The 27,815-nt window shown below is 37.1% G+C and overlaps 1 protein-coding gene across 3 annotated transcripts in view; it reads right to left on the bottom strand.

The window, feature by feature from the left end:
- Positions 1-19,534, bottom strand: part of elp2 (elongator acetyltransferase complex subunit 2) — a 90,143-nt gene extending 70,609 nt beyond the window's left edge. For 2 of the 3 annotated variants that reach the window (XM_028818129.2, XM_028818130.2), the window contains exons 1-4: positions 19,384-19,534; positions 12,391-12,469; positions 8,537-8,607; positions 5,431-5,581 (exon numbers count right to left, since the gene is read on the bottom strand). In XM_028818129.2, the coding sequence (XP_028673962.1) occupies positions 5,431-5,581; positions 8,537-8,607; positions 12,391-12,469; positions 19,384-19,515 (433 nt within the window). In that variant the 5' untranslated portion in view covers positions 19,516-19,534. Of the gene's footprint in view, positions 1-5,430; positions 5,582-8,536; positions 8,608-12,390; positions 12,470-19,383 lie in introns of those variants that run through there. The other variant, XM_051935956.1, reaches the window with a different exon arrangement.
- Positions 19,535-27,815: the final 8,281 nt, after the last annotated feature.

Raw genomic sequence — 27,815 nt, 5'->3', positions numbered from 1 at the left:
CACATCTCTCTCGATGGTGGCACCCCGCTTCGAGCTGCAGCCAGTGACGATCTTCATCCCATCCCACACTTCCTTCATGCTGTTATTCTGCAACTTCTGCTCCAGCTTTCTCCTGTACTGCTCCTTCGCCGCCCTGAGCTGGACTTGGAGTTCCTTCTGCATGCGCTTAAGCTCATGCTGATCACCACCTTTAAAAGCCATTTTCTTCTGGTTCAAAAGGCCCTTGATGTCACTTGTAATCCATGGCTTGTTGTTAGCATAGCAGCATACTGTTCTTACTGGAACTACAATATCCATACAGAAGCTGATGTAGTCAGTAGTGCAGTCAACAACCTCCTCAATGTTCTCATTATGTGAGCCCTGCAGGATATCCCAGTCCGTAGTTCCAAAGCAGTCTCTCAGAGCCTGCTCTGCCTCAGAGGACCACTTTCTGAATGAGCGTGTGGTTGTAGGTAGCTCCCTCACTCTTGGTTTGTAGTGAGGCTGAAGCAGAACCAGGTTATGATCTCCTTTCCCAAGCGCAGGCAGCGGGGTGGCGCCGTATGCATCTTTAACGTTTGCATACAGTAAGTCAACAGTCTTATTTCCCCGGGTGTTACAATCCACATACTGGGAGAAGGCACGTAATGTTTTGTCTAGCATTACATGGTTGAAGTCTCCAGTGATTAGTAGTTTAGCAACTGCGGAATTAATGACGTCAATAGTAAACATTTGACATTTTCTTAAAACATAAATTAAAGCAGGAGTAATGGGTATACCTTTAAAAACAAACTGTACTGAATTACTACATATTATTACAAATATAAAAAGCACATTTATTTTATCAAATTAAAAACTAGTTTACTGAATTACGTTACAGAGCTACTGAATCACTTAAACTTTAATAAAACTGTCATATCAATTCTCATTAATATAATAAGTCTTCACAAATATGAAAAAAGTTAAAATTCTCATTTTTAACTTTTTCCACAAAGCACTAATTCCAAGAAAATATTGGAGGTACAAAAATTTTAAAGCACATATCTTTTAAAATAACCTTTATATTTTCCAAAACAACCCTTATTATTCCTTGCTTATATAGCCTTACATGTTAGCTAAATTTGATCAGCTTACCTTAACAGTCTTAGAACAGTTCAAAGTCCTAAGAATGATCATTTTAACGTCAACAACTTGATACAATGTTAAACAATACTAATTGCCTATATCTTCATCTTACATTAGTTGAGAATTAACACATTAAAGAATCCCCCCAAGGTTTTTGTGTCTTTTTTAGTGCATTCCAATAAATATAATCAAAGTAATTTTCAAAAATGTGAATGTTGCTATAATTTTGTTCATTTGAAGTACCCAAGGACAAAACACATTATTTCATCAGGACCCTAAAGCAAAATCAGGCACCCAATATTTGATAATATTACTTGGCTGCAAATATACATACACTGAAACTACAAAAGAAATCGGGCAAAATGTACTAGTACTTGTGTAGTTATCCATGAAGAGGAAATCTTGTAGTAGATTAGTATACTTTGGTCTGTGCTTCAGTTACCATTAATTACCACCCAGTAACACAAAAAAGGGGTAGTTCAAAACTCACTAAGAATATTTTACCAGTGCCAAAGGCACCTAAAGGCTGAAAGGTTACTGTCAATCGTACCATTATTAAACCACATATTTCTACCATTACTTCTTTTCCTTTATTTTTCTAATTCTTGCCATGTTTGTGGGGTTGTTGTTGTTTGTTATAATATTTTCATACTTCTTAAGCTTCTGTAAAGTGTAAATTTCTCTTTGTGACAAAGTACTGTCTATCTAGTGAAGCAAACAATATTTAATTCAAATTTTAAAATTTGGAATATATAGATTATTGGAATATTTAGATTCAACTAACAACTGCTATATTTGAACAAAGAGGCATTAGCTGTGCACCAAAACCTTTCATTAAAATATCTTTACACATAATTCACTAACCAGCCGACCAGGGCACGCAAGACAACCATGGGATACGCACGACAGAGCCCCGCCCACCAACTCTAAGACCATGGGACGAGAACGCCTGCCCGCCCGCCTTTTACCAGCATTCACCGCAATGTACTGGAGTATAAAACTATCACAGCTGCTAACTCACAAACTGTCCTCATTGCCCGGCCCGCGTACACCCTCGCAATGGCAGGCAAGACGTAAGACAGAGCCACGCTCATAATTCACTAAGGCAGCCGACCATGGCAGGCAAGACGCAAGACAGAGCCATGCCCACCAACTCACAGAGCTCCGCCCACTAACAATTCACTAAGCAGCCGTGCGCACCGATGATTTCTGCACGTGTTCAGTCTCTCCCTGTGCATTCCCTGTGCAACGGGTGAGCAAGCCAGAGAGAGAGAGAAAAAGTGCGACAGACACACACAGGCGCGTGAGAGAGAGAGAGAGAGACACACACACAGGCGCGTGAGACCATAGCAGGCAAGATGCAAGACAGAGCCCCGCCCACCAACAATTCACTAAGCAGCCGTGCGACCCAATGATTTCTGCACGTGTTCAGTCTCTCCCTGTGCATTCCCTGTGCAGCAAACGAGCAAGCCAGAGAGAGAGAGAGAGAGAGCGACACATACAGGCGCCCAAGAGAGACACACACAGGTGCACGAGAGAGACACACACATACAGGCGCACAAGAGAGAGAGACACACACAGGCGCGCAAGAGAGAGACACACACAGGCACGCTAGAGAGAGCCACACACACTGGCGCACGAGAGAGAGACACGCACACACACAGGCACGAGAGAGACACACACACACAGGCGCGTGAGTGAGAAAGAGAGACACACACACACACAGGCGCGTGAGTGAGACAGAGACACATACACAGGCGCGCACGAGAGAGGGGGATGGACGCATAAGGCAGAGAAGGCAGTTAAAGAATGCACCGGGCTTGATTTTGTTTTCAGCGATCGGTTCGTAGCATGCATTGTTGCAATGTTACTTTTCTTGGTGGTTTATTAAATTACGGATTTTTCAAATGTTCATTTTTTTCCCTGTGCTTAAAACTCATTAAAAAAGTGTTTTTTGCGAGCAGTTCATAGCGCTATAGCGCGAACTCTTGCAATATTAAGTTTTCTCTGTTGTTCAAAGTTTTCTCAGTGTTATCCAATGCTTTTACATTTAGTTTACTATTGCGCTGTGCATTCTATGGTATAATCTTCTATCTATCTATATATATATAATTCACTAAGACCATGGCAAGCAAGACGCACGCAAGACATGGCAAGCAAGACGCACGCAAGACAGAGTCTCTGTAAAGGCACTAGACTGACTGTCACCAGCATTCACTGCAATGTACTAGAGTGTAAAACAATCGCAGCTGCTACCTCACAAACTGTCCATATTCCCCGGATTTCCCTGACCCCATCAGATTCAAATTTGCCGTTTACTTTTACACGCAAACAATTTCCTGTTAGATTGGTCTTTGCAATGACAATTAATAAGGGACAAACTTTCAAACAGATATGCCTGTAGCTGCCAAAACCAGTTTTCAGTCATGGACAATTATATGTTGCTCTCTCCAGAGTTCCATCTTTTCATTCACTCACAGTTGTATCCTCAAACTCACCCCATTTGGACAACTGTGTCTTTCAGGATGTGTTCACCCATCAATAAATAATTATGCGGCATAGCGGGTTGGCTAGTTTCATATAAGTCAAACTTTTTTCTTAACAAACTTGGTTAACTGTCCTAACTTCACTCACTACCTACAGCATATAATAAACTTTCCAGCTATGACAATTATACAGAGGCAGGTCCTCAAAACTATTTTTAAGCTACTGAGGGCCATCCCTGAACCCAAATGACGACCAAAGATAGAAAATGAAAGGGAACATACAAAACAAACAAAAAAAAAATACAGTGAACAAAAGGATCAGGAAAAAGGAACAATACACAAAGGGGTAAAAGAACCAAACCATAGGAAATGATCTTCCTATACAATTTACCAGCTACCTCTCAACTTCAAGCTCACCAGTGTACTGGCTGTAATGGGTTTTTAAGCTCATGGCTAAAAACAATTCCAGTTACCCAAGCACAAATCAAGGCTTTCTCGAATGGCTGAGGGACTCTCCCTAGCAGTACAAGGTTTTCCTCTAAGCTCCCTGCACCAGAAATGAACTGGGGAGTGCTAGACTGTCTGGCCTCCCAGATGCACTTGTAAGCATACTGTAAACCATGCTGCCTACTGATGTCTTGGAGAACATTTGCAAATCTTCCCCTGGTGACAAATTTCATTCATTCATTTAACAAATCTAGTCTAATCTTGTGATATTATAGAAAGAACTGTTTTCTGTATTATTTTTGCTAAAAGTTTCAACAAGAACCTAACCATGCTATTACATAAGAAAACTGGTCTGTAAGATGAGAAATTTTATTGGATCCAAATAAAATGGGATGCATCTGAGCCAAATCTTAAGTGTCATAGCAAAGGGTCTGAATACTTGTCTTAATGGGATAATTTCATTTTTTTTAACAAATTTGGAAAACTCCCTAAAATTCTGTTTTGCCTTGTTATTCTAAAGTATTGGGTGTTGTTTGATGAGGGAAAAAAACTATTTAAATGGTTTTAGCATAAGACAGCAACATAGCAAAATGTGAAAAATGAAGGAGTCCAGATACTTTCTGAAGGCACCGTATTTCCTCATAGCAGCTTTAATTAGTAAAAATTGGCTACAATGGCATTAAAAATAATGTCTACATAAAGTGACATACATTGTGAGAAATTCCATCAGTTGTTCTTCATGCTTAGATATTTTTTTTCAGTCTTAATACAAAAAGAAATACCTATATAATAATGTGCATCCAGAAAACTTATGTAATGATGTTGGCAGGAATGTCAACTGACACCTCACTGACGTTTCCAGAAGAATGTGAAAATTTCAATGAAATGTCTTTATCCGAAACTTCTTTTAGAAACTGGGTAGTATTAGATATCACAACAGCTTTTGCAACACTTTTAAAGTAAACATTTTAATTGAAGCTCCAACAATGTTGCTGTAATAAAATTAATTGCTCTGCACAAAATTAAAACAAAGATTCATAGTATTATGCAACATACCTATCTTTTACAACAGGTAATGGAACATACTGTACATTTTCTAGTTTTATTTTAGATTGAGTAACACTCATACTCACTTCACACGTATCTGTATATGTAGGTATCTCCAGTCAAAAACCCACAGGGACAACTCTACCGCAACTGGGCAAATTGAGGACATTATGTGTAGATCATAAAACTCTTTTATATGTTGTTTAAAATAGAAGAAAATTCAAAGTTAACAGTAAGATTCACGCTAATGATCAGCTACAAATATTTATGTCCAAGTAATCACTGTATATGCAAATGCCAAAAATTCAAATTATTAACCCTAATTCACTGAATAATAGGTACCTACTCTTTGAACCTTGCTTATTCCAAATTCTGGTTGTAGAATCAGAAGCAGATGAAGCGATGAGAATCTGGGAGAAGCCTTCCTCTTTCTGATAAATCCCATGTACACTTATGACAGGACCAGTGTGACCAAGAAGCTCCCCAGTCTTTGTGAACTTGACAAAGAGAGAACAGTAAAATCATAAGAAAAAAGCTAATGCTGCACAGATTCTAGCCACCTAGTTATGATATTCTACAGTAATACATTTTAATCTGACAAAAAATAATTCCTAAATGTTCTAATACTAAGAATACATCTTTGTCACTCTGAACTAATTTAATATGTTTAAGGAAAAGTTCTGAATTAGAGAAACAAATTATTTGGACGTTAACAATCCAGTTCTATTTTTAATTGTAATAAAAATGTAAATGATAACATAACAAATGCTGTATCAGTTACCTTTTCAATGAATTAATTTACTTTATAGAGTCATTGAGAGATATTTCTCATCTATTGCTCTTCAGTCTTGTTCATACACTTTACTAACATTTACAAAGGATTTGCATGCATGTGTCAATGAAACCGTTCTTTTTTCTGTTAAAATCCTAATAGCAAATGCTGTACCTTTCTAAAAATCATACAGCATTATTTTAATTGTTTAAAGATATGATGAAAATTTTCATCACAACAAGTTCCAAGGAAAAGCTACAGAATAGCTTTGATTACTAAATCAACCAGTAGATGGTGATATTTTTGTTATAAAATTATAGAAGTAAATAAGATCTGTTAGAAGTATGACTATGTTTAAGCAATAAAAACACATGAATATTAACATTTAAGAGAATGGCAGAAATATTTACTTGAGTATCAAATGATACATCAGCTAAGTGAAATCAAATTACACCCCATCTCAAACTACAGGAAATTATGCATATTTCAGAAAACAGTTTCCCTATGCATAATCTAAAAATACTTCACTTATTCAAAAAGCATTTAATTCAATAAAACCTAAAGCATTTGTGATTTAAAGAGTACATACAGAGAGGTATAATATTTAGTGAGTAAGGCAATCAAGCAATTAAAAACCTACAATCATCAGCATGCTACTAGATTACCGTACGGTATGATTAATAGTGTCAGTGATAAATGATATGCCCTGAGGTACTTTATAACCTACATAACACAATTTTAACTGCTGTGCAATCTGTGCCATTCATTAGCACATGGCACACAAATGATTAGTATTCAGTACTTCCTCTAAGGTTACAAGATTTAAGCCTGAAGCACAAGTCTCATAATTAAATATAAAGATGTCAAAAGCACATCTTGCTACAAAGAAATTGCACTGAACTGTTAAACTAAGGTGTACTGATAAACAGAAAAATGTATAAAAATATTTACTACTGTAATAAGCTCATCATTTGTTACATATCTGAACTGTGATATCAAAAACATGGAATGTTTTACATTTAAAAGACCATTAGTTTAGCCACTTATGCACAAGGTGTACTGCCGGTGGTATAAAGCCATGTTTTAAAGTGGTGTATGCACACTGTAATAAAACCACAAGTCAATCAAAAGCAATAAGGGTTATTTTTACATACCCAAGGGTGCCTTCTTTCAAATAAATTATAACTTTGATGTTGTCTGCTCTCTTTCATTAGTAAAATATGTAATTTGCACACATATATGCTGGGACAAGCAGCACGTCACAGGTAAGTGCTTTTATCAAAGATTGCACCGAAGTAGTGCATTCCACTGAATAGCTGAGGTTCACAGCATTCCAATGATGTACAGTTGTCTATGATTGGTCATTTGTACTACATGTCACAGCTGTGTGTAAAAGACACCAAATATATTGCCTCCGCGACAGTTCATCTTTAAACATCATCACACACTATCATGCACAAAGCCTGAGTCACATTCTGATCACAGTTTTGACTCTATTGAGAACGACATGTTTGCTGAAGAACACTAGGCTATGCTGGATTTGTAACAATTGCTCCTGTAACCCAGCACTAGAAGAAGCTGGTATGAGAATGTATTTATGCACATTTATTTCATATGTGAAATGCAAGAAAAAAGCAGCAAAAACAAAAAATAAATAAATGAAAACACACCACATTTCTATGAGGCAACTGTAACAGAGGACAACGGAGCATAGGTGAATTGCAGCCCAAAAACTCCAATCTATTGTACAAAATGTAAGGTTTCTCTGTGTCTAATTAGCATTGCAAAGTTACAGTTTGGCACAAGGTGTCCCCCTTTATGAACACATTTAGTTTCTTGCACTTAAACAATCTCTCAAAACAAGTATTGCAGTAGAAGTTATATTTTTTCAAACAATATACAAAATAAACACAGTATATTTTACACACACACACACTATATATATATATATATATATATATATATATATATATATATATATATATATATATATATATATATATATATATATATATATATACATACACACACACATACTGTACATCATCTGAAACAACAATTAAACAATGTATTACTGTGTACATTTAATGAAGTACTCATCCAAACCTGTACTTTCAAAATTATTTTTCATGCCAGTCCTTGAAAAAATGTTGTTTACCACTAGACACAGATAAACAGAAGAATAAAAGAAACCAATATATTTTGGAAGAATGATACAGACCATCTAGACTTTTATATGGTTGATTCACTTCCATTAATACAAGTAGACACTTTGTGTTGCAATATTGTCATTTTGCACTTAGCCTGGTAGTTTTTTGCCTTTATTCATACATAAATAAACACAGGAATTTCTGGGGACTTAATACTTTCTAACTGTACTACTTTTATTACACCTTTGTCCCAGGAATTTACTAATTCCCATGATAGTGTACATGTGTGAAAGGGCTAATAAATGCAAAAAAGAAAGAGTATGCAGGGTCGACTTGCTTTAGGAGATCATGCTTCTGATCACATGCTTCTTGAAATGTAATAGAGAGCCAATAGCCAAGGCTACTAAAAAAGTTACTGTACATTAAATATCAAAGAAATAATAAAAACTAAAAGGCGAGAACAGCATTCCACAACTACTACATTGAAATCTTTTAAAAGAATAATAAAATATATATTTTTTAAAACATACCTTACCATCCTGAATCTCCCAGACTAATATCTGATTATCAGTACCACCAGAGAGAAGTTCAGTTTCAGGGCCTACATAAATAAAATAAATAGTACTGAATCAAATCAAGTATCATAAACATGTTGTGTACTCTTTGTATTATATGGCAGATACTGTATTGCTTATCTTTGAGTTGCTTCTTGCAACTGAGAGTATGGGGCGGATGTTGTAGTAGGTAGGTAACCACCTAAATAATCAGATTGTAATTCAAAACTAAGAATGTAATGTATCTATCTATCTATCTTATATATATATATATATATATATATATATATATATATATATATATATATATATATACATACATACATACATACATACATACAGTAAATTAGTATTAGTAAACACTGTTTAAATGTAAACATACATGTACTTACAGGTTTTAATCATTAATTGCATTACAGCTTTTTTACTGTTAAAATACACATTTACTATATTTATAAAGGTGTTTTTTTTTTCTTCAGTGTATCAGCTAGAGATTTGTAATTCTTTAGGGGTAATTATAAATGTGGATTACCATTTTAATTATGTAGTACTTGTTTCTTACCAAAATGTATGCTGTATGACACACAGCAACAAATAATAACACAGTACAAATCTTTAAAAAGCCACAAATGTATCAAATGTTCATAAGTTGTTTATCAATAACACCAAAGACTAACATGCTTAACAGATTTATAAGTAAAAAAAATACATTTTGCTTTTAAGCCAACAAGCCTATTGTTTACTAAGCAGCAATTTCATATTTGTCTTTATCTTTTCATTTTCCAATTAAAAATGTAAGCTGCTGCACTTAAAACAAGCTCTCTGTCCAAACTGAAATGGTGCCCGATTTCATTAAAGAACAAAACAAAAAGGTCTGATTTCAAGCAGATTTTCTTACAGTTTGTCAAATTGCAGAGGGCGACTACTCAGATTCCTTTTTCTCAGTTTATTACTCCACTTTCTTTAATGTAAAGGCTAAGCTCTCTGCTAGTTTACACTACAGGAAGCTCAACTACTGTAATACATTGCATAAAGGAGTTGGGAAAAGCAGAGGCTAAAAAGATCAGCTTTTGTGATCGGCCAATTTACCAATTGGATGATTTACATCAGCGGCCGATCAATAGGAGCATCCCTAGAAGCTGCTTAAAAAACACGTTTAGCAAATTTCACAGAGTTTTTAAAAACATGATTAAGAATCAATTTTTAGTATTAAATTTTGAGGTTTTCACCTGGTGAGTAGTCAGGTACCTATAATTGTTAAAATTTCCAGATTTTTGTAGGCAAGTTAATAATTTATACATTACATAAATATAAACCAGAGCTCATTTTAAATGAGTAACTGAAGGTGTTAATTCTGCAAAATAGACAATAACAGAGGATTAAACAACACCCTCAGTGGCAGCAAACTGCTGTGGCTCTAACCTATGTGCTAAACACCACAGTTGGAATTAGTTTTGGCCCACTTGCACAAATTCCTGGTCTGCTGCCAATGTTTCGAGAACTATTAGGGGTATTAAAGTGACTAGCTGTGCTCTGTTTCTAAATGAAGCACCATATTATTGAATAAAATAAACACAACATTTATTATAAAGATTTTATTATAACCGCTTCTTTTGTACATTTTGATAAGCTGCAGAGACATTTCATGTTGTGAAAGATTTGAATCTACTAATAAAATTAGATTTGTGCAATCAACTAAATAATTATCAACAGACAATTTCTGAACAGCCTGTGCCATTTTAGATTATGAATCTGATGCATCTGTTGATACAAAATACTGTTTAATGTACCTAGAAAGCATGCAGGTTCTGTGACCACAGTAATTTCATTTGTAAAGCCTAAACCAATCATACCATGACCTTGCTTTTTTCCTTTATTAAATACAAAAATGTCTACCTGAATGCAATATAAGGATAAGTGAATACTGAATAATTCAAATGTCCACCTTTAAATAACAAACCTTATGCAAAAATTTTAAAAACATATTTCAAGTATTACATCTGCATGTATCCATTAGTACATTTTGAAAATGCATATCTATCTATTATAAAAGAAAATCTTAAGACGAGACATTTGCCAAGAGATTCTTTCAAGTCCCACCCTCCTCTCAACCATTCTCAACCACAACCAAGGTCCTCTCACCTCTCATTGGTGTGAATGCTTTTGCCAGACACAGTTCCTGCACTCTCAGCTCCTATAAATTTTTACATTTTTCTCACTTTGTTCCCAATAAAAAAAGACTTATGTCCAAATCTTATTGAAGAATTTCATCCCGAAGGTTTATCAACAGAAGAAATGAGTACACGGGCAATCCTAGCAAAGAGAAATGATGAAGTCAAACGAATTAACACCAAAATTGTCAATCGGTTACACGGCAAATTGATTAAATGTGTATCAATAGACTATGCTCAAACAGTTGGTGGTGATGTTGCGGAAGATGAAAACATCAACTTACAATGTCCTATAGAATATCTACAACCGTTAACACCATCCGAATTAATGTTGAAAGAAGGATGTATCGAAATGTTATTGCGGAATTTACATCTGAGTGATGGGCTATGCAATAGGACAAGATTAGTTGTATTCAAAATTGGTCGAACAATTCTGACATGTAAAATTTTAAGAGGCGACAAGAAAGGTAATGTAGTACATCTTCTGCAGATAACATTAGACACCAAAGGAGATCTTGATATGCCATTCATATTAAAACGTTTACAGTTTCCCGTTAGAATAGCTTTTGCTATGACAATTAACAAATCACATGGACAAACATTCAAAAAAAGTCGGTTTACGTATTAGAGAGAAAGAAACTATACTCACGGGCAGTTATAGTTGAGTTGTCACGATGCAAGTCCAAACATGGAATCAAAATTCAATGCGATATTGACGAAAATGTAATTAAAAATTTTTTTACTGAAGTTTTACAGTAAAAGTGTAAGTTTAAAAAGTATTTGCGTGTTAATTTCGAAGCCAAACTGAACAAAAACGTATAACGCAACGAATACCTCTAACGCAACATCTTAATACATAATTCGCCTGCCTCCTCACTCACGTCCATCCGAAGCCAAATGCGCAGTCGCCTTCTGCACACGTCCAAAGCCGAATGCGCAGTCGCCTTCTGCGCAGCTGCCCGAAAAACCTTACGAGACCGACATCCAACCCCAACATCACGGCAGGTGGCGGATTTACGGCCGCAAAAATTCAAAGAGAAAGGTGACTTCGATTAAAGCTCTAGAGGCCTGAAAGGCGGTTTCGACTACAGCTCGAGGCCTAATTACGCATTCTGATTCAATTATGCATTCATTCAATACACCTATATCAGGTTTGTGGTGCTTATACTTATTACTATTCAATATTGTACTGGAACATTCATCATTAAATATTATACTACAGGCCTGGAAAATTCATCAACTAACAGTACAAGCCTGTACAGTAATGAGTAAAGCAGACTACAATCATTACAAAACAACTTCTTCGTTACTTATCATTTGTTCTTCATACACTGCTGACACAAACTTGTGCCCGTTTCATCTTACGTTGTCGAAACGGGCTCTTTGTCTAGTGAAACATAATTTTCTTTCAATTTATTATGTTTTACTATTTTTTACTATGGTTAATTACTCGCTGTAATGTAAAATAGTTCTATTATGCATATGTAATAATTCCCATGAAAATAACAATCTGTTTAAATTGTACATATGCATCCCCATACGAGAGCTGCAGATCCACGAAGAGGTGAGCACATAGCGTCCGCCTGTGGGTTGGCGAGCAAGGGGCAGAGCCCCCTATTATATTAAAAAAAAGCACACTGAAATGTCATTTTAACTCACCATAGTCATTTCGTGGAACCCAATGGACACAGTTCACTCTTCCAGTATGTCCATTCAGGGTAGCAATAATTCTGTAGTTCTGTTAATTAAAAACAGAAGGAAAAAAATGTAAATGAAATAGTCTTAGTCCAGATGTCTGTCAGAAACGTTCTCCTAAATGAAAACTATAATTAAAGCCAAAATGTAGTACAGCAGCTGAATGAAAAAATTAACCATTACATACAGCTGCAAAACAAAAAGTAATCAACTACTTTTAAGCAGCCAGCAAAAAATAAAGAGAAATATATGCACATGCATATACTTCAGAATGAGGATGTGTTAGCGTGAAAATAACACTGGTATAATTTGATGTGAATGACAGCACTTTCAAGGTCTATGAAACTTATTGCTTATGCAAACTTCAAGACTTAAAAAAAGATTTAAAGGATTACATAAAAATGAAAAAACTGCTGTATACTGGTAGTCATGCACTTATTTTATGTCAAATATTTGCCAAAAGAAAGTTTAATGCAATGCACTAGTTAGAGTGTATTATTTCAAACACAATAGGTATTACACGGTACACCAACATGTGGAGGACAATGGATATTATTTAAACTGTTTATGAAAAATTTATGAATGACTAAATACAAATACAAGTATGGATCTCTAATCTGATTCAAGGGTCTGGTTTAATGAGGTTGTTATCATTTTTATATAGCAGGGACAAAACTAAAGCCTATGTTACTTCATTGGAACAGAATAATTTGAAACTTGTAGCTTAAATGAAGCCATAGATGGACCTGCACATGTAGTATACACATACTTGTGACAAAAAATTTGCACTGAAAGAAAATCTTGTAGAAACAAAATAGAGGACTGCCACGAGTGTCAAACCTGACATTTAGCATGATTACAGGCACTCCAATAAATCTAATATTCACAGAAAGTGGATTTCTAAAATGGCATGTAAACGCCTATTCCAATTACAGAAACTGGGTATTTGGCCTCTGAAAACCTGATTAACAGAGGCAGATTTTTCTCATGTGGCAATGGAAACCCATAACCAGATTACTGTTAAGGATTTCGAAGTCTGCACATGTCCATTGCACTTCTTCAGCCTGCACATATATCTGCTTTGCACAAGCTTTCAGTAGCCATCGGTAGAAGTGTCAACAAAATACATTTCCAGAGGCAAATGTTCAGGCGATCACTTTATTCCATCTTTTGGCTGAAGTAACCTGTCTCAATATACCAGAAATCGCTAAATTTGTGGTTATGAGCTGAATGTACTTTGCTAAACTTGGCAACACAATCCCAAGAATAGTAGGGCAACACATTAAAAGTAACATGGTAAGCAGTGCAATTACTTTTTAAAGTAACGAGTGACCAAACAAATTAATTATCTAACTGAAGTAAAAATACTCATGTTATTATAATTTCAGCAGCAATGGGTGTAAGGCAAGAAGCACACAAAATGGGTCCTTTGCTATGCTCATTCGCACAGCCAAGCAGGAAAGGGTGTGCTGCATGCAATCTCATAACAGAAACCGATTAATAAAGTATCAATTTGAGTAAACATATTGATAAAACACAAGAAAACTATCACATGCATTATGCTTATTTTCTCTTTCTCATTGGACAATAATGATCTCCAATTATTTTTTTGCACAATGTAATGAAATTTTGACAAAGGAGTATATCCAGAAGGTGTGTGTGTATATAAATGTATAAATATCTTCATTTTGTGCACCTAAAATCAGAGTAAGGACAGGCTGTAAATATCTTACCTGCAGATTTTTAACTCACGGATTATTATATATTTCATGTGCAATTACTTTCAATAAGCTATTTAAAAAAACTGAGCTGGACTGATCACAAGTGTATTTTGTTGGTTTTTTTTATTATTTTAAGTTTTGTTTTACTGCTATTAATAATTCCAAACCAAGGACAAGAGAGGTGCAACTAATCACATATTCCTTGTTGATAAATTCTCAAACAAAATCGTGGTGTAACATATAAGTAATAACACCACCCCACCCCTCAAATATAAATGGAACAGAAGACTAAAAATTTAAGTGAGTTAAGTAAGAGTTAAAAACAAACACAATTTCTCCATGGGGATTATTAAAGTAAATACAATCAAATCAAATCATTGGGAACACCTGTACACCTGCTTACTCATGCAACTGTCAAATTAGCCAATCATGTGGCAGCAGTGCAATGCATAAAATCATACAGATTCTGGTCAGGAGCTTCAGTTAATGTTCACATTAAACACTAGAATGGGAAAAAATGTAATCTGTGATTTCAGCTGTGGCATGGTTGTTGGTGCCAGATAGGTTAGTTTGAGTATATAAGTAACTCCTGATCTCCAGGGATTTTCACACACAACAGTCCCTAGAAGTTTACTCAGAATAGTGTGAAAAACAAAAAAAAATTACAGTGAGTAGCAGTGCTGCATACAGAAACACCTTGCTAATGACAGAGGTCAGAAGAGGACGACCAGACTGGTACAAACTGACAGAGAGGCTATGGCAACTCAGATAACTATTCTGTACAACTGTGGTGAGTAGTAAAGCATCTCAGAATTCACAACACGTCGATCCTTGAGGCATATGCATTACAACAGCAGAGGACTACACCCTGTCAGCCAAGAAAACAAAGCTAAGGATGCAGTGGGCAAAGGCTCATCAAAACTGGACAGTTGAAGACAGAAAAAACATAGTCCAGTGTGATGAATATCAATGTCTGCTGAGGCACACAGATGGTAGAGTCAGAATTTGCTGCCAGGAGTCATGACAAGAAACTTCCATGGTCATTAGTTCACAGAAATCATGCAATGTGTATTCCTTTCTACTGAAGCTATTTAAAAACACTGTCCATCCATTTTCTGCCACTTATCCGGGTGCAGCAGTCTAAGCAAAGATGCCCATATGTTCCTTTTATCCAAACCCTTCTCCAACTCCTCTAGGGCATACTGAGGCGTTCCCAGGCTAGTCGAGAGATACAGTTAGGTCCATAAATATTTGGACAGAGACAACTTTTTTCTAATTTTGGTTCTGTACATTACCACAATGAATTTTAAATGAAAAAATTCAGATGCAGTTGAAGTTTAGACTTTCTGCTTTAATTCAGTGGGGTTAACAAAAAATGCGAGGCAACTAAAGCATTTTTTGAACACAATCCCTTCATTTCAGGGGCTCAAAAGTAATTGGACAAATTAAATAACTGGAAATAAAATGATAATTTCTAATACTTGGTCGAAAACCCTTTGCTGGCAATGACAGGCTGAAGTCTTGAACTCATGGACATCACCAGATGCTGGGTTTCCTCCTTTTTAATGCTCTGCCAGGCCTTTACTGCAGCGGCTTTCAGTTGCTGTTTGTTTGTGGGCCTTTCTGTCTGAAGTTTAGTCTTCAACAAGTGAAATGCATACTCAATTGGGTTAAGATCAGGTGACTGACTTGGCCATTCAAGAATTTTCCACTTCTTTGCTTTAATAAACTCTTGGGTTGCTTTGGCTGTATGTTTTGGGTCATTGTCCATCTGTATCATGAAATGCCGCCCAATCAATTTGACTGCATTTAGCTGGATTTGAGCAGACAGTATGTCTCTGAACACCTCAGAATTCATTCGGCTGCTTCTATCCTGTGTCACATCATCATTAAACACTAGTGTCCCAGTGCCACTGGCAGCCATGCACGCCCAAGCCATCACACTGCCTCCACCGTGTTTTACAGATGATGTGGTATGCTTTGGATAATGAGCTGTTCCACGCCTTCTCCATACTTTTTTCTTGCCATCATTCTGGTAGAGGTTAATCTTGGTTTCATCTGTCCAAAGAATGTTTTTCCAGAACTGTGCTGGCTTTTTTTAGATGTTCTTTAGCAAAGTCCAATCTAGCCTTTCTATTCTTGAGGCTTATGAGTGGCTTGCACCTTGCAGTGCACCCTCTGTATTTACTTTCATGCAGTCTTCTCTTTATGGTAGACTTGGATATCGATATGCTTATCCCCTGGAGAGTGTTGTTCACTTGGTTGGCTGTTGTGAAGGGGTTTCTCTTCACCATGGAAATGGTTCTGCGATCATCCACCACTGTTGTCTTCTGTGGACATCCAGGTCTTTTTGCGTTGCTGAGTTCACCAGTGCTTGCTTTCTTTCTCAGGATGTACCAAACTGTAAATTTTGCCACTCGTAATATTGTAGCAATTTCTCGGATGGGTTTTTTCTGTTTTCGCAGCTTAAGGATGGCTTCTTTCACCTGCATGGAGAGCTCCTTTGACCGCATGTTGTCTGTTCACAGCAAAATCTTCCACATGCAAGCACCACACCTCAAATCAACTCCAGGCCTTTTATCTGCTTAATTGATAATGACATAACGACGGACTTGCCCACACCTGCCCATGAAATAGCCTTTGAGTCAATTGTCCAATTACTTTTGAGCCCCTGAAATGAAGGGATTGTGTTCAAAAAATGCTTTAGTTGCCTCACATTTTTATGCAATCATTTTGTTCACCCCACTGAATTAAAGCTGAAAGTCTGCACTTCAACTGCATCTGAGTTGTTTCATTTCAAATTCATTCTGTTAATATACAGAACCAAAATTAGAAAAAAAATGTCTCTGTCCAAATATTTATGGACCTAACTGTATAATGTCACTCTTTAGTTGGACCTGCCAGAAACACATCCCCAGGGCGGCATCCAGGAGGCATCCTAATTAGCTGCCTGATCCCAAATGTCTGCACTTCTCGTCCCATCTCTGAGTCCACACAGCCTACAAAGGAAGCTCATTTCTACCAGTTGTATCTGCTCATCCATCATTAATAGGCAGCTGTGACTATTCTATGTATAATTTAAGATGTTATGCAACAACATTAATATTTTGATGTGAAATGACTTAGGTGGTGGTGAGCACATAACCCTCACATTTTAACACACAAGTATACCATTTTGACAGGTGAAAAACCAATAAGCTGCAAAAGACAGCGCACAGGTGCCATTTAAAATGTGTTAACTGATGAGCAGTGAGTGGAACGTGCACTACATCATGAGCATGAAAAAAGACTGTTGTATTTCATTAGACAAATCAACATTCCCTGTGCACCATTTTTATTTTCTGTCAGGGCCATTTCAAAGCACACTTGCCTACTACCATCTGCAAATGCAACACACATTAAAAGAGTTTTTCAGTTTTGCTTTTTACGTCACTTTATAAATATGCAAATGGACTATTTTAGGATTAAGTTTTTATTTTAGAGATTATCAGTGTGTGTTTTATTAAGTACTTTAGAGTTATTACCTAGTTAATTTATTTTGACCAGAACCATCATTCTCTATAAGCTTGACACAGCAAACTCCCAGTCTGTTAACCTGGCAATGTATTTCTTGGCTAGCAGATGTCATTGACTCTGATGGTGTTTGTTCTCAAAGTAACAACCTACTTCTTTCAAGCAGGTTAGTAATTTTAGAATCAATTTTTTGGTTGACGCCTTTGCTTGGACTGATATGACTTTTTGAGTTGTGGGGAGCCCTTTCTAAGGCATACTGTATATCTGATCAACCTCCATTATTATTATACATATTGTAACTTGAGAGTTTTGAGCATAGGAAGGGATTACATAAATTTATGTATTAATATTATTATCATCCTCATCATCATCATTATAACAGTCCAGGCTGGTGGTGGTGTGATATTGAGGGAAATGTTTTCTTGGCACGCTTTGGGCAGGTTAACCGATTAATCATTGCTTGAATGCCACGGCCTAACTGAATATTGTTGCTGACCTTGTGCATCCCTTCATGGCCACAATTTCCCCACCATCAAATGGCTACTTCCAGCATGGTAAAGCACCAAGTCAAAAAAGCAAAGGTTGTCTCAAATTGGTTTCAAGAACATGAAAATGAGTTCAGTCTACTACTGCGCCCCTCCCAGTCACCGGATGCCTTGAATCCAAAAGAACACCTTTGTGATGTGGTAGAACAGGAGATTCAGAGTATGAATGTGTGCCTGATTTACTGTATCTGCAGAAATTGAGTGATACAATTATGTCATTATGGACCAGAATCCCAAAGGATTATTTCCAACAACTTGTGCAACCCATGACACAAAGAGTTGAGCCTGTTTTGACAGCAAAAGGAGGAACAACCCAGTAACAGCATAGTGTTCCCAATAATTTGCTCTGTGAGTTTATATTGTAATGTTTACATGCTTGATCTAAATAATAATGGAAGCTAAATTCTCTTTACTTATTTAGTGTACAGTGACACAGATTTTATTCATTTTTCTCAATAAAAACCTATTTTGCAATTTAAGGCTACAAAAATAAAAAATGTAATAATTCAGACTTAAGTATTTCTTTTCTCTTTTTAATTTACATCTTAAATGTTATGATCGTTTAATTGCTTATTTTGGCTGCTATACGATTTAATTCTGTAATTCGAACTACACTGCCAATGCTTTGAGCAAACATAAAGTAAAAATAAATCACAAGTGCACACAGATTGTGTATTCCACTTGAAAATCGTCATAGCTGTTACACGGGCGGGTGACAGCGGAGCATTCACTTTTAAAACAGCAACATGACGTTGTATAGCAGCTTTCATAATGTAATTTGTGCAGTTGTTCATGATCATTCTCGACATCAATGCTAAGGTAAAAACACCGACATATTACGCATGTCAGTCTATATTCTAAAGTGCTTATTCTGTTCACGGTCGAGGGTAATGCAGATCTATTTCGGCAGCATCGAGTAAAGAGGGAGAACCTACCTTGAACAGGGTGTATGTCCAGTCTCGAGGTACACACACTTAAAGAGGCATCGCATAGTCACGTCTTACAGACAGTGACGGTGACGAGACTCGAAACCAAAGTTCTGATGTAAAGCAGTAAAGCAAACCACTAAAGAGCCACGCCGCGGTAACTCAAAACAGAACGTAAACATTCCTGAATCGCGTTTGTGAATTGTATTGAGCTGCCACAGCATAACATAAAAAAATAAACATTGTATTCACCTGAGGATCATACAGAGCAACAGACCCACTAGTGCCAAAAGCAATAATCCCATTTCTACCCCACGAAAGAACATGTGGGGTACGATTTGCACAACAAGCGACATGGCATGTTTCTACTGCGGGCGCAGCCATCTTTTCGCTTTCCTTGCACTCTGACTCTACTACGTCACAACACCGCGAGATTTGAAAACGATTTCCTCGATGTTAAAACATGCGCATTGTAAATTCGCCCAACCACTCTTTTCCTTTCAGAAGATATTTGTTTTCTTCTATATTCGTGCCTATAAACAAATCAAGATTTTACGTGTTTTTCCTCTTTTAATAAAAAGCTCTTTTCTGCAGCAGTCTTCTCTTCTGTGTATCCAAATTTTGGAACCGAGAAAACCATTCATCAGCGGAGCAAAAGTTGAAAATGAACTATACTGTACTGAATACAGTGGTAAAAGTCTTTCAGGCTTTATGAGAGTACGGTTTAAATGGTGTAATGACATTGATAATCATGTAGCAGGAAATATACTCGTTAAGGAGATAACAAAAATAAAGCTGATGGCACCGTACGTTTTAAGGAATCGAACAGAATGTTTAGTGATCCTTGTTCTGTATCTGGTCCTTGACTTTTTTTCAGTGTGCACTGATTTGAACGGATGGCTGTGGAATACGATACTTTATTGTTATGTATTCTAGTAAATACAGTTGATGCATTCAAAACCAGTGAAACATAAATTAGCATAGATAAACCCAGATTTAGATGGAGGTATCTGACCAATTAACAACCAAGAATCAAGCTTTTTTTCAACCGATCATGTAATATTGAAAATCCAGTAACGGTTATCGTGCAGTGAATACACTTGACTTGAGCATTCATAGTTTTCATACTTTTTCTCTGCATGTTTAGTATTCGTTTGCTCAGAGGTTGATACCCTTGCTGCTTCCTTAGCAGCTCTTCTTTTCTCCACCCTAACGGCCCGCTTCTTTCTTTCTTTCTTTCTTTCTTTCTTTCTTTCTTTCTTTCTTTCTTTCTTTCTTTCTTTCTTTCTTTGTCGGCATCTTTTTGCATTAAAACCGATTTAAGTCAGTGTTTGTGTTGCAATCGCTTACTTCGTTTTCTTTAAATTTTCACTTAAGCTGGCACTTAAGTCTTCAATCTGCCTCAAGAATGATTTAAGATGAAGAGGTTGTGGAAGTAACTGCGAAGGTGGTAGGGATGAGAACGGCGCCCGTACGCATGCGCCTCACGGCCGCCCTGCTGGCCGGTGCAGAGAGTTGATTCTACAATAAAACAAAATAAAAAGAGGAATAACCTTGGAGGTCAATCATCACACAGAATGCGGATAGTAGACGTCACGTAGTATATGTGTACCAAATTTCAGGTCAATGGGTCAAACAGTTTGCGAGCTACTGGTGATTTAAAATCCTGGGCAGACAGACAGCCACGATAGCGTTTAAAGAGTTAAAACTGATTAAGTCAGTGTTTGTGTTGCAATTGCTTACTTCGTTTTCTTTAATTTTTCACTTAAGCTGGCACTTAAGTCTTCAATCTGCCTCAAGAATGATTTAAGATATGAAGAGGTAGGGGAAGTGACGGCGAAGGTGGTAGGGATGAGAACGGCACCCATACGCATGCGCCTCACGGCCACCCTGCTGGCCGCTGCCGAGAGTTGATTCTACAACAAAACAAAATCAAAATAAAAAGAGGAATAAACTTGGAGGTCAATCATCACACAGAAAGTGGATAGTAGACTTCACGTAGTATATATGTACCAAATTTCAGGTCAATAGGTCAAACGGTTTGCGAGCTACAGGTGATTTAAAATCCTGGACAGACAAAGGAACAGCCCTGGTAAGGTATTACTGTATATATAAAGATTCTCAATGCTAATTTTACTGTGCTGAATACAATAATAGAAGGCGTTTCATGCTATTTGCAATATTCTTGTGAAAGCTATATTAAAACCCAATTTCCAAAAAAGTTGGGACACTTTCTAATAATGCAATAAAAACTAAAATCTGTTATTTAGTAATCCATTTGAACTCCTATTTAACGGGCAGAAGGACAAAGAAAAGGTTATCAGTGTTTTCACCAACAAACTGAATTCTATTTGTTACACATGGTGTTCAGAAGAAGGACCAGCTAGAAAAAAAAAAACTACACTTTGGTGATAAAAACATCATCAGAGCTGATTTGGTGGATCCAGAGAAAGTGCTGCTACCACCACTTCATATAGCGCTGGGTTTAATGAAGCAGATTGTTAAAGCTCTATCAAAACACAGAGCCCGTCTGATGTTTTTGTGCTGAACGTTTTTGAGTTTGTCTGAGACTAAATGGGAAGGGCATTTTTTGCTGTACCTAATGTTATCAAACTGATTTCTGGTGTGGAATTTGATGGTGTGATGAAAGACCTGAAACAAGAGGCTTGTGTATTATTCAAAGAAGTAATTTCTAAGTTTTTAATTGACAATAAAGATCCAAATTATAAAAAATAATTGTGAAAAATGTATTAGGTTTAAGGAATTGTTTTGCAGCATGAGTCTCAAAGTTCACTTTTCTGATTTGCTTTTGGAATTTCTCATTGAAAATCTTGAAGTGGTGAGTAAAGAGTAGTATAAAAGATTTTAGGATACCAGGAACGTCGAAAGAAGGTACCTGGGGATGTTGGGTTGTCAGTATGATGGTGGACTACTGTTGGATGATTCATAAGGAGTGCACTTGAAAAAAAAAACTAAGAAGTGACAAAAACGCGAGAAGTTATATGTAAGTCAATGATTATGTATTGTTGTTTTCTTTACAAACATGTTTAAAATATTAGACTGACTAAATACTTTCATGTTAAAGTAATTTACAACAATGTAGAATAAATGAATCAATTGTGTAATTTATTTTAATTACATTTCTTTTCAATCTTGTACATAAATATGACATGATGGAAACATTTTAATTTTATTTTTTATTGTATTCATGAATGCAAATAAATATAATTTATTCACAATTAAAACAATGATGTATCACTTTGATTTTGCAGACTAGTGATGGAGTTTATTAAAAAATATATTTATGTTAATCTTAATAAATACTGTAACAAAAGCAATCCTTACGAAGATATAGGCTCTTTTAAGGAGTTATAATGACAGTCCAATACAAACATTCAGAGTGTTTCTAGCATTCATTAGCTTACAGGGGAGGGCCAGTGGCATTGTAGTGGGGGGCTTCCGGGGCCTTATCCCATAATCTCATGCTTTTGCCCCAATCTTTGAGATGCCCCCATCTTATAGACTCAAGTGTCCAGTCCCTGATCCTCGAGAGTCCAGCCGTTCCTATGCATTCGGACAACATGAGCAAAACTCTGTGGGGGACATCCCCAACACCCCCCACTCCAGGACTGCACGGTAGTGCAATGGGGACCCACACACCCCTCTTTTTCCATTTAACATACTTCTAGGACTGGCACCATCACCAGAGGGGGGCATAATCCCCTAATATATTTGAAAGCCAGGCCCCCCTTTGGGAAGGACATTTTGATTTGTGGATCTAATAACTGATTTTTAAGATGTTTATTACCAGATGTCCAGTTTTATGCTGTTTCAGTATATTGGAACTTTTTCTTAATTGAAAAACACGATAAAAAATCTGATAAAGTGAAGGAGATCCCATACAGGATAATTTATCAAATCTATCCTATAAAGATCATTATTGTCTGGTGATTTCAAATTAATACTGTAAATTTTCTTTTTATGACAGTAATCCTGAAACTTTTCAACATTTATTTTAGTTATTTCCCATTATAAAAAAAAAACAAAACTTCTGGACAGAGTTGCAGTCTTATAATTAAAAAGAGTCTGATGTTGAATGGCTTTCATGTTCAACTGCAACCCCACAGATAATAATAAAACTTGTTATTCATAATTAACCTATTGGTACATTATTCTATGCACAAAATGAAATGGTCACAAAAAATCTTGTGTATGAGTGTTTTACAAAGGATGCAAAAGTTTATCTACAGACTATAAAAGCAATGCAGTCTTTATTTAAATCATTTGAACTTTTGCATAAATTGCATTTGTTTTATAATTTGTACTTCTGATAATGGTTTGGTTTGAATATTACTTGTGATATGTACTGTTGTTTGCTTTGTAATATGTTTTTGTTAATGTTTAAAATAAAAAACAGCAAAATTATAAGTGCATTCCTAAACTGCATCTTGGACACACTTAAAAATGCTGTATCACTGCAATAATCAAGTCTAAAAAGAAACAATTTCATGGCTTTCTCATCTTATAAATCCATTCATTCTCTGAATCCACTTATTCCAATACAATTTCATGGATCAATCACAGTACATACTCACTCACACACCCACAATAGGCTGACTTAAGAAGGACAATTACAGGTTTATAGACTTATTATTGTTACAGAGTACAGTGAACTTCTTACATGCATGTGCTAATCAAGATGCACCACATCCACATTTAGCCACAGTACTTCAAAAAAATAATACATAAATACAAAATTCAGACAACTGGTGGACATGCAGACCCCATAAAGAATGTCCTCCTCTATTATTGAAATAGTAAATCTACTGTTTTCTCACTTTATTTGGCTTCTAATTAGTGTCTTTCTGTAAAGTGTCTGAAGCCACTTATACAGACGTATACTATGTGAAGTAAGTCATGGATTGACTAGTTTTGATAATAAAGGTCATCAGTCTGCTGAATATCATACATGTTGAGGTTGTAACTGATACTGGAATTGCTGTTTAGATCATCTCATGCTTGTTGTGTAATGTATGTGCAGTAAACATTAATGGTCCAAACCAAACTAGAAATTCAACTACTCTTGTCTCTTCTTTATCTAGTCTCAGGATGTTTGACACCCTTGGCTTTAGAAGTGTGCATTAGACATTATGGCTTTCAGTGTTCCTACTGTATGTGTCAGTTCATTTTCAGTCGACTGCATGTACTGCTGATGTACTTTTTCAGTCCAGCATGTTAGACATCTGCAGTCCTGTTTTCATATGTGATTTCCTTTCAAGGCACTACCTCCTTTCTTGATTGCTGTATTTGAACCCAGGACTCGTCAGATCATCAAGATTCCTAACCACTGCAACATTCTTCAACAAATAAAAAAGTAACAGCAAAAATTAAATTATTTTAACAATTTAGCATTTTTTATTATTACGAGATTACTTAATAGGCGGCACGGTGGTGCAGTGGGTAGCGCTGCTGCCTCGCTGTTGGGAGACCTGGGGACTTGGTTCGCTTCCCGGGTCCTCCCTGCGTGGAGTTTGCATGTTCTCCCCGTGTCTGCGTGGGTTTCCTCCGGGCGCTCCGGTTTCCTCCCACAGTCCAAAGACATGCTGGTTAGGTGGATTGGCGATTCTACATTGGCCCTAGTGTGTGCTTGGTGTGTGGGTGTGTTTGTGTGTGTCCTGCGGTGGGTTGGCACCCTGCCCGGGATTGGTTCCTGCCTTGTGCCCTGTGTTGGCTGGGATTGGCTCCAGCAGACCCCCGTGACCCTGTGTTCGGATTCAGCGGGTTGGAAAATGGATGGATGGATTACTTAATATCCCAACATGAGTTTGTTCTTGACTCCAATCTGATAGATACTACTGACACCTTTTTTTACTCCCAGAAAAAAATTGTGCTCTCCATCCCTTTCTTATACAAATGTCCATTCACATTATAATACAACATTTAGAAATTCACTTAATACAATTCAGGATCACAGGGGACCAGAATCTATACCAGCAGCTCTGAGCACAATGCCGAAAGCAGCCTTTGACTGGACACCAGCCTATCAGAGGGTCCACTCATGCAAATGGCAACACTGAAACTCACACAAGGCCAGTTTGGAGCAGTCAGACAGACATTACTTTGGGAATTTGGGAAGAATAATGAAATAAGTAATGGAAACTTCACGTACTGTAATCACAGGGACAATATGAACATTTTGCAATGACCAGATGATTCCAAATCAGGATGCTGGAACTACAGTGGTAACTATTGCACTGTCCATTTGCATTATATTAAAATTAAATTTGTACAGTGCATTATTTTGATCATTGTTTAAAATAAACAAAAAACTTCCTTTTCCAATTGCATATCCTGATTTCTGTATTCTAACTAGATTTTTATGAATTGTTTATTTAGGCTATTGTTATTCCAGATGAATCAATGTAAGTCAGATTCTTTGGGCCGTCACCACATGTGCACATGCTTAAAATGACTACAGGGAAGTATACCTTCTTGGAGTTCTAAGAGTTGCACATACTGACCTCTGCTGGCAGAGAAGTGTTCTGTAGTTAACTAGCAAGAACACTATAACCTGTTAACTTTCTAATGCTTGTTCTTCAACTGTGCTTTACTAAGACTGGGAGAATAAAAAAAAAAACTCAAATAAAAGGTTTGACCAACAAGACAAATGGCACAAATATACATATTTTAAAATATCAGTCAGTTAGTTTAATTTCTCAAATTAAGTTTAATAAAAACTCAAAATACATTAAATTAAAAGCATTTGACCATAAGTATTTACATCACACAAAAAGGAAAGTTTAAAAATAATTTGAGTTGAACTTTAAATTCTCACCTTTACAGTTTTATTGAACTTTGCCAACAATTTTCAAATTAAATAATAATTTAACTACATTTCACTCCGGCAATCTATCATCATTCATTCATGCAGCATTAACTGTTAAGTCCCAAACAAAGAATCTTTTCACATATTGTTTGATCTATAAAAAATTTTGTCTGCAGCACCCCCTGGTGTCATCCTCCAAACCCAACAGTACTGCATAATGAGACAACAGTTCCTAGCATGCCTTGTGGATATCTTTATGAATACTGAGAAATGGAGATGCTGCCTTCTAGTCTCTTGGGGGACTATGTAGTCCAGATAGGTTGTCTCCCCCTGTCTCACCTTTATACTGGCATTCCCACCTGGACAGCCAAGTACCAACTTTTATGCTGGCAACTCCTGTCAGTCTTCTGGCTCCTGTCTCTCTCTCTCTCTCTCTCTCTCTCTCTCTCTCTCTCTCTCTATATATATATATATATATATATATATATATATATATATATATAGGGCGGCACGGTGGCGCTGTGGGTAGCGCTGCTGCCTCGCAGTTGGGAGACCTGGGGACCCGGGTTCGCTTCCCGGGTCCTCCCTGCGTGGAGTTTGCATGTTCTCCCCGTGTCTGCGTGGGTTTCCTCCGGGCACTCCGGTTTCCTCCCACAGTCCAAAGACATGCAGGTTAGGTGGATTGGCGATTCTAAATTGGCCCTAGTGTGTGCTTGGTGTGTGCTTGGTGTGTGGGTGTGTTTGTGTGTGTCCTGCGGTGGGTTGGCACCCTGCCCAGGATTGGTTCCCTGCCTTGTGCCCTGTGTTGGCTGGGATTGGCTCCAGCAGACCCCCGTGACCCTGTGTTCGGATTCAGCGGGTTGGAAAATGGATGGATGGATGGATATATATATATATATATATATATATATAGTCACAGGATGCTGGGGGTCAGACCCAGCCGGGACACATGGAAGGACCGGGAGGTGGTCTATATGTTCACCGGGCCACGAGGGGGCAACTGCCCTGGATAATGAGGGGACCACAGGGATAGAGCAAGGAAGCTCAAACCCACTGGGGCCCGTGGCCAGCGCCAGGGGGCGCCCCGAGCATCGTGGAGCCCGGGAGATTGACATTTCCACCACCCCGGGAAGGTGGAGGAAGGACCTTCCAGGGATGCCCGGAGTGCTTCCAGGTGCAAGGGCAGCACTTCCGCCACACCAGGAAGTGCTGCCAGAAGAGTGTCATCAGGCACCTGGAGCACATCCGGGTGGAAATAAAAGGGGCCACCTCACTCCAATCAGAGAGCTATAGTCGGAAGTAGGAGCAGGACGAAGCTCCCATGAGGAGAGGAAAGGGGGCCCACGGAAACTGAGAGGAAGGCCTGTGTGAAGGGTGTTTGGTGCGGGAGCACTGTGTGCTGTGTGGGACCTTTGGGTGCAATAAACGTGTGTTTTATAAAGACGTGGTGTTTGTCTGATGGTGTTCGGACCCGTGCGTGCTCACAATATATATATATATATATATATATATATATATATATATATATATATATATATATATATATATATATATATATACAGGTGCTGGTCATAAAATTAGAATATCATGACAAAGTTGATTTATTTCAGTAATTCCATTCAAAAAGTGAAACTTGTATATTAGATTCATTCATTACACACAGACTGATGTATTTCAAATGTTTATTTCTTTTAATGTTGATGATTATAACTGACAACTAATGAAAGTCCCAAATTCAGTATCTCAGAAAATTAGAATATTGTGAAAAGGTTCAATATTGAAGACACCTGGTGCCACACTCTAATCAGCTAATTAACTCAAAACACCTGCAAAAGCCTTTAAATGGTCTCTCAGTCCA

The sequence above is a fragment of the Erpetoichthys calabaricus genome, chromosome 13, assembly GCF_900747795.2.
Source record: "Erpetoichthys calabaricus chromosome 13, fErpCal1.3, whole genome shotgun sequence".
In the NCBI taxonomy this organism is placed as follows: Eukaryota; Metazoa; Chordata; class Cladistia; order Polypteriformes; family Polypteridae; genus Erpetoichthys; species Erpetoichthys calabaricus.
This window is presented reverse-complemented; position numbering and strand designations above follow the sequence as displayed.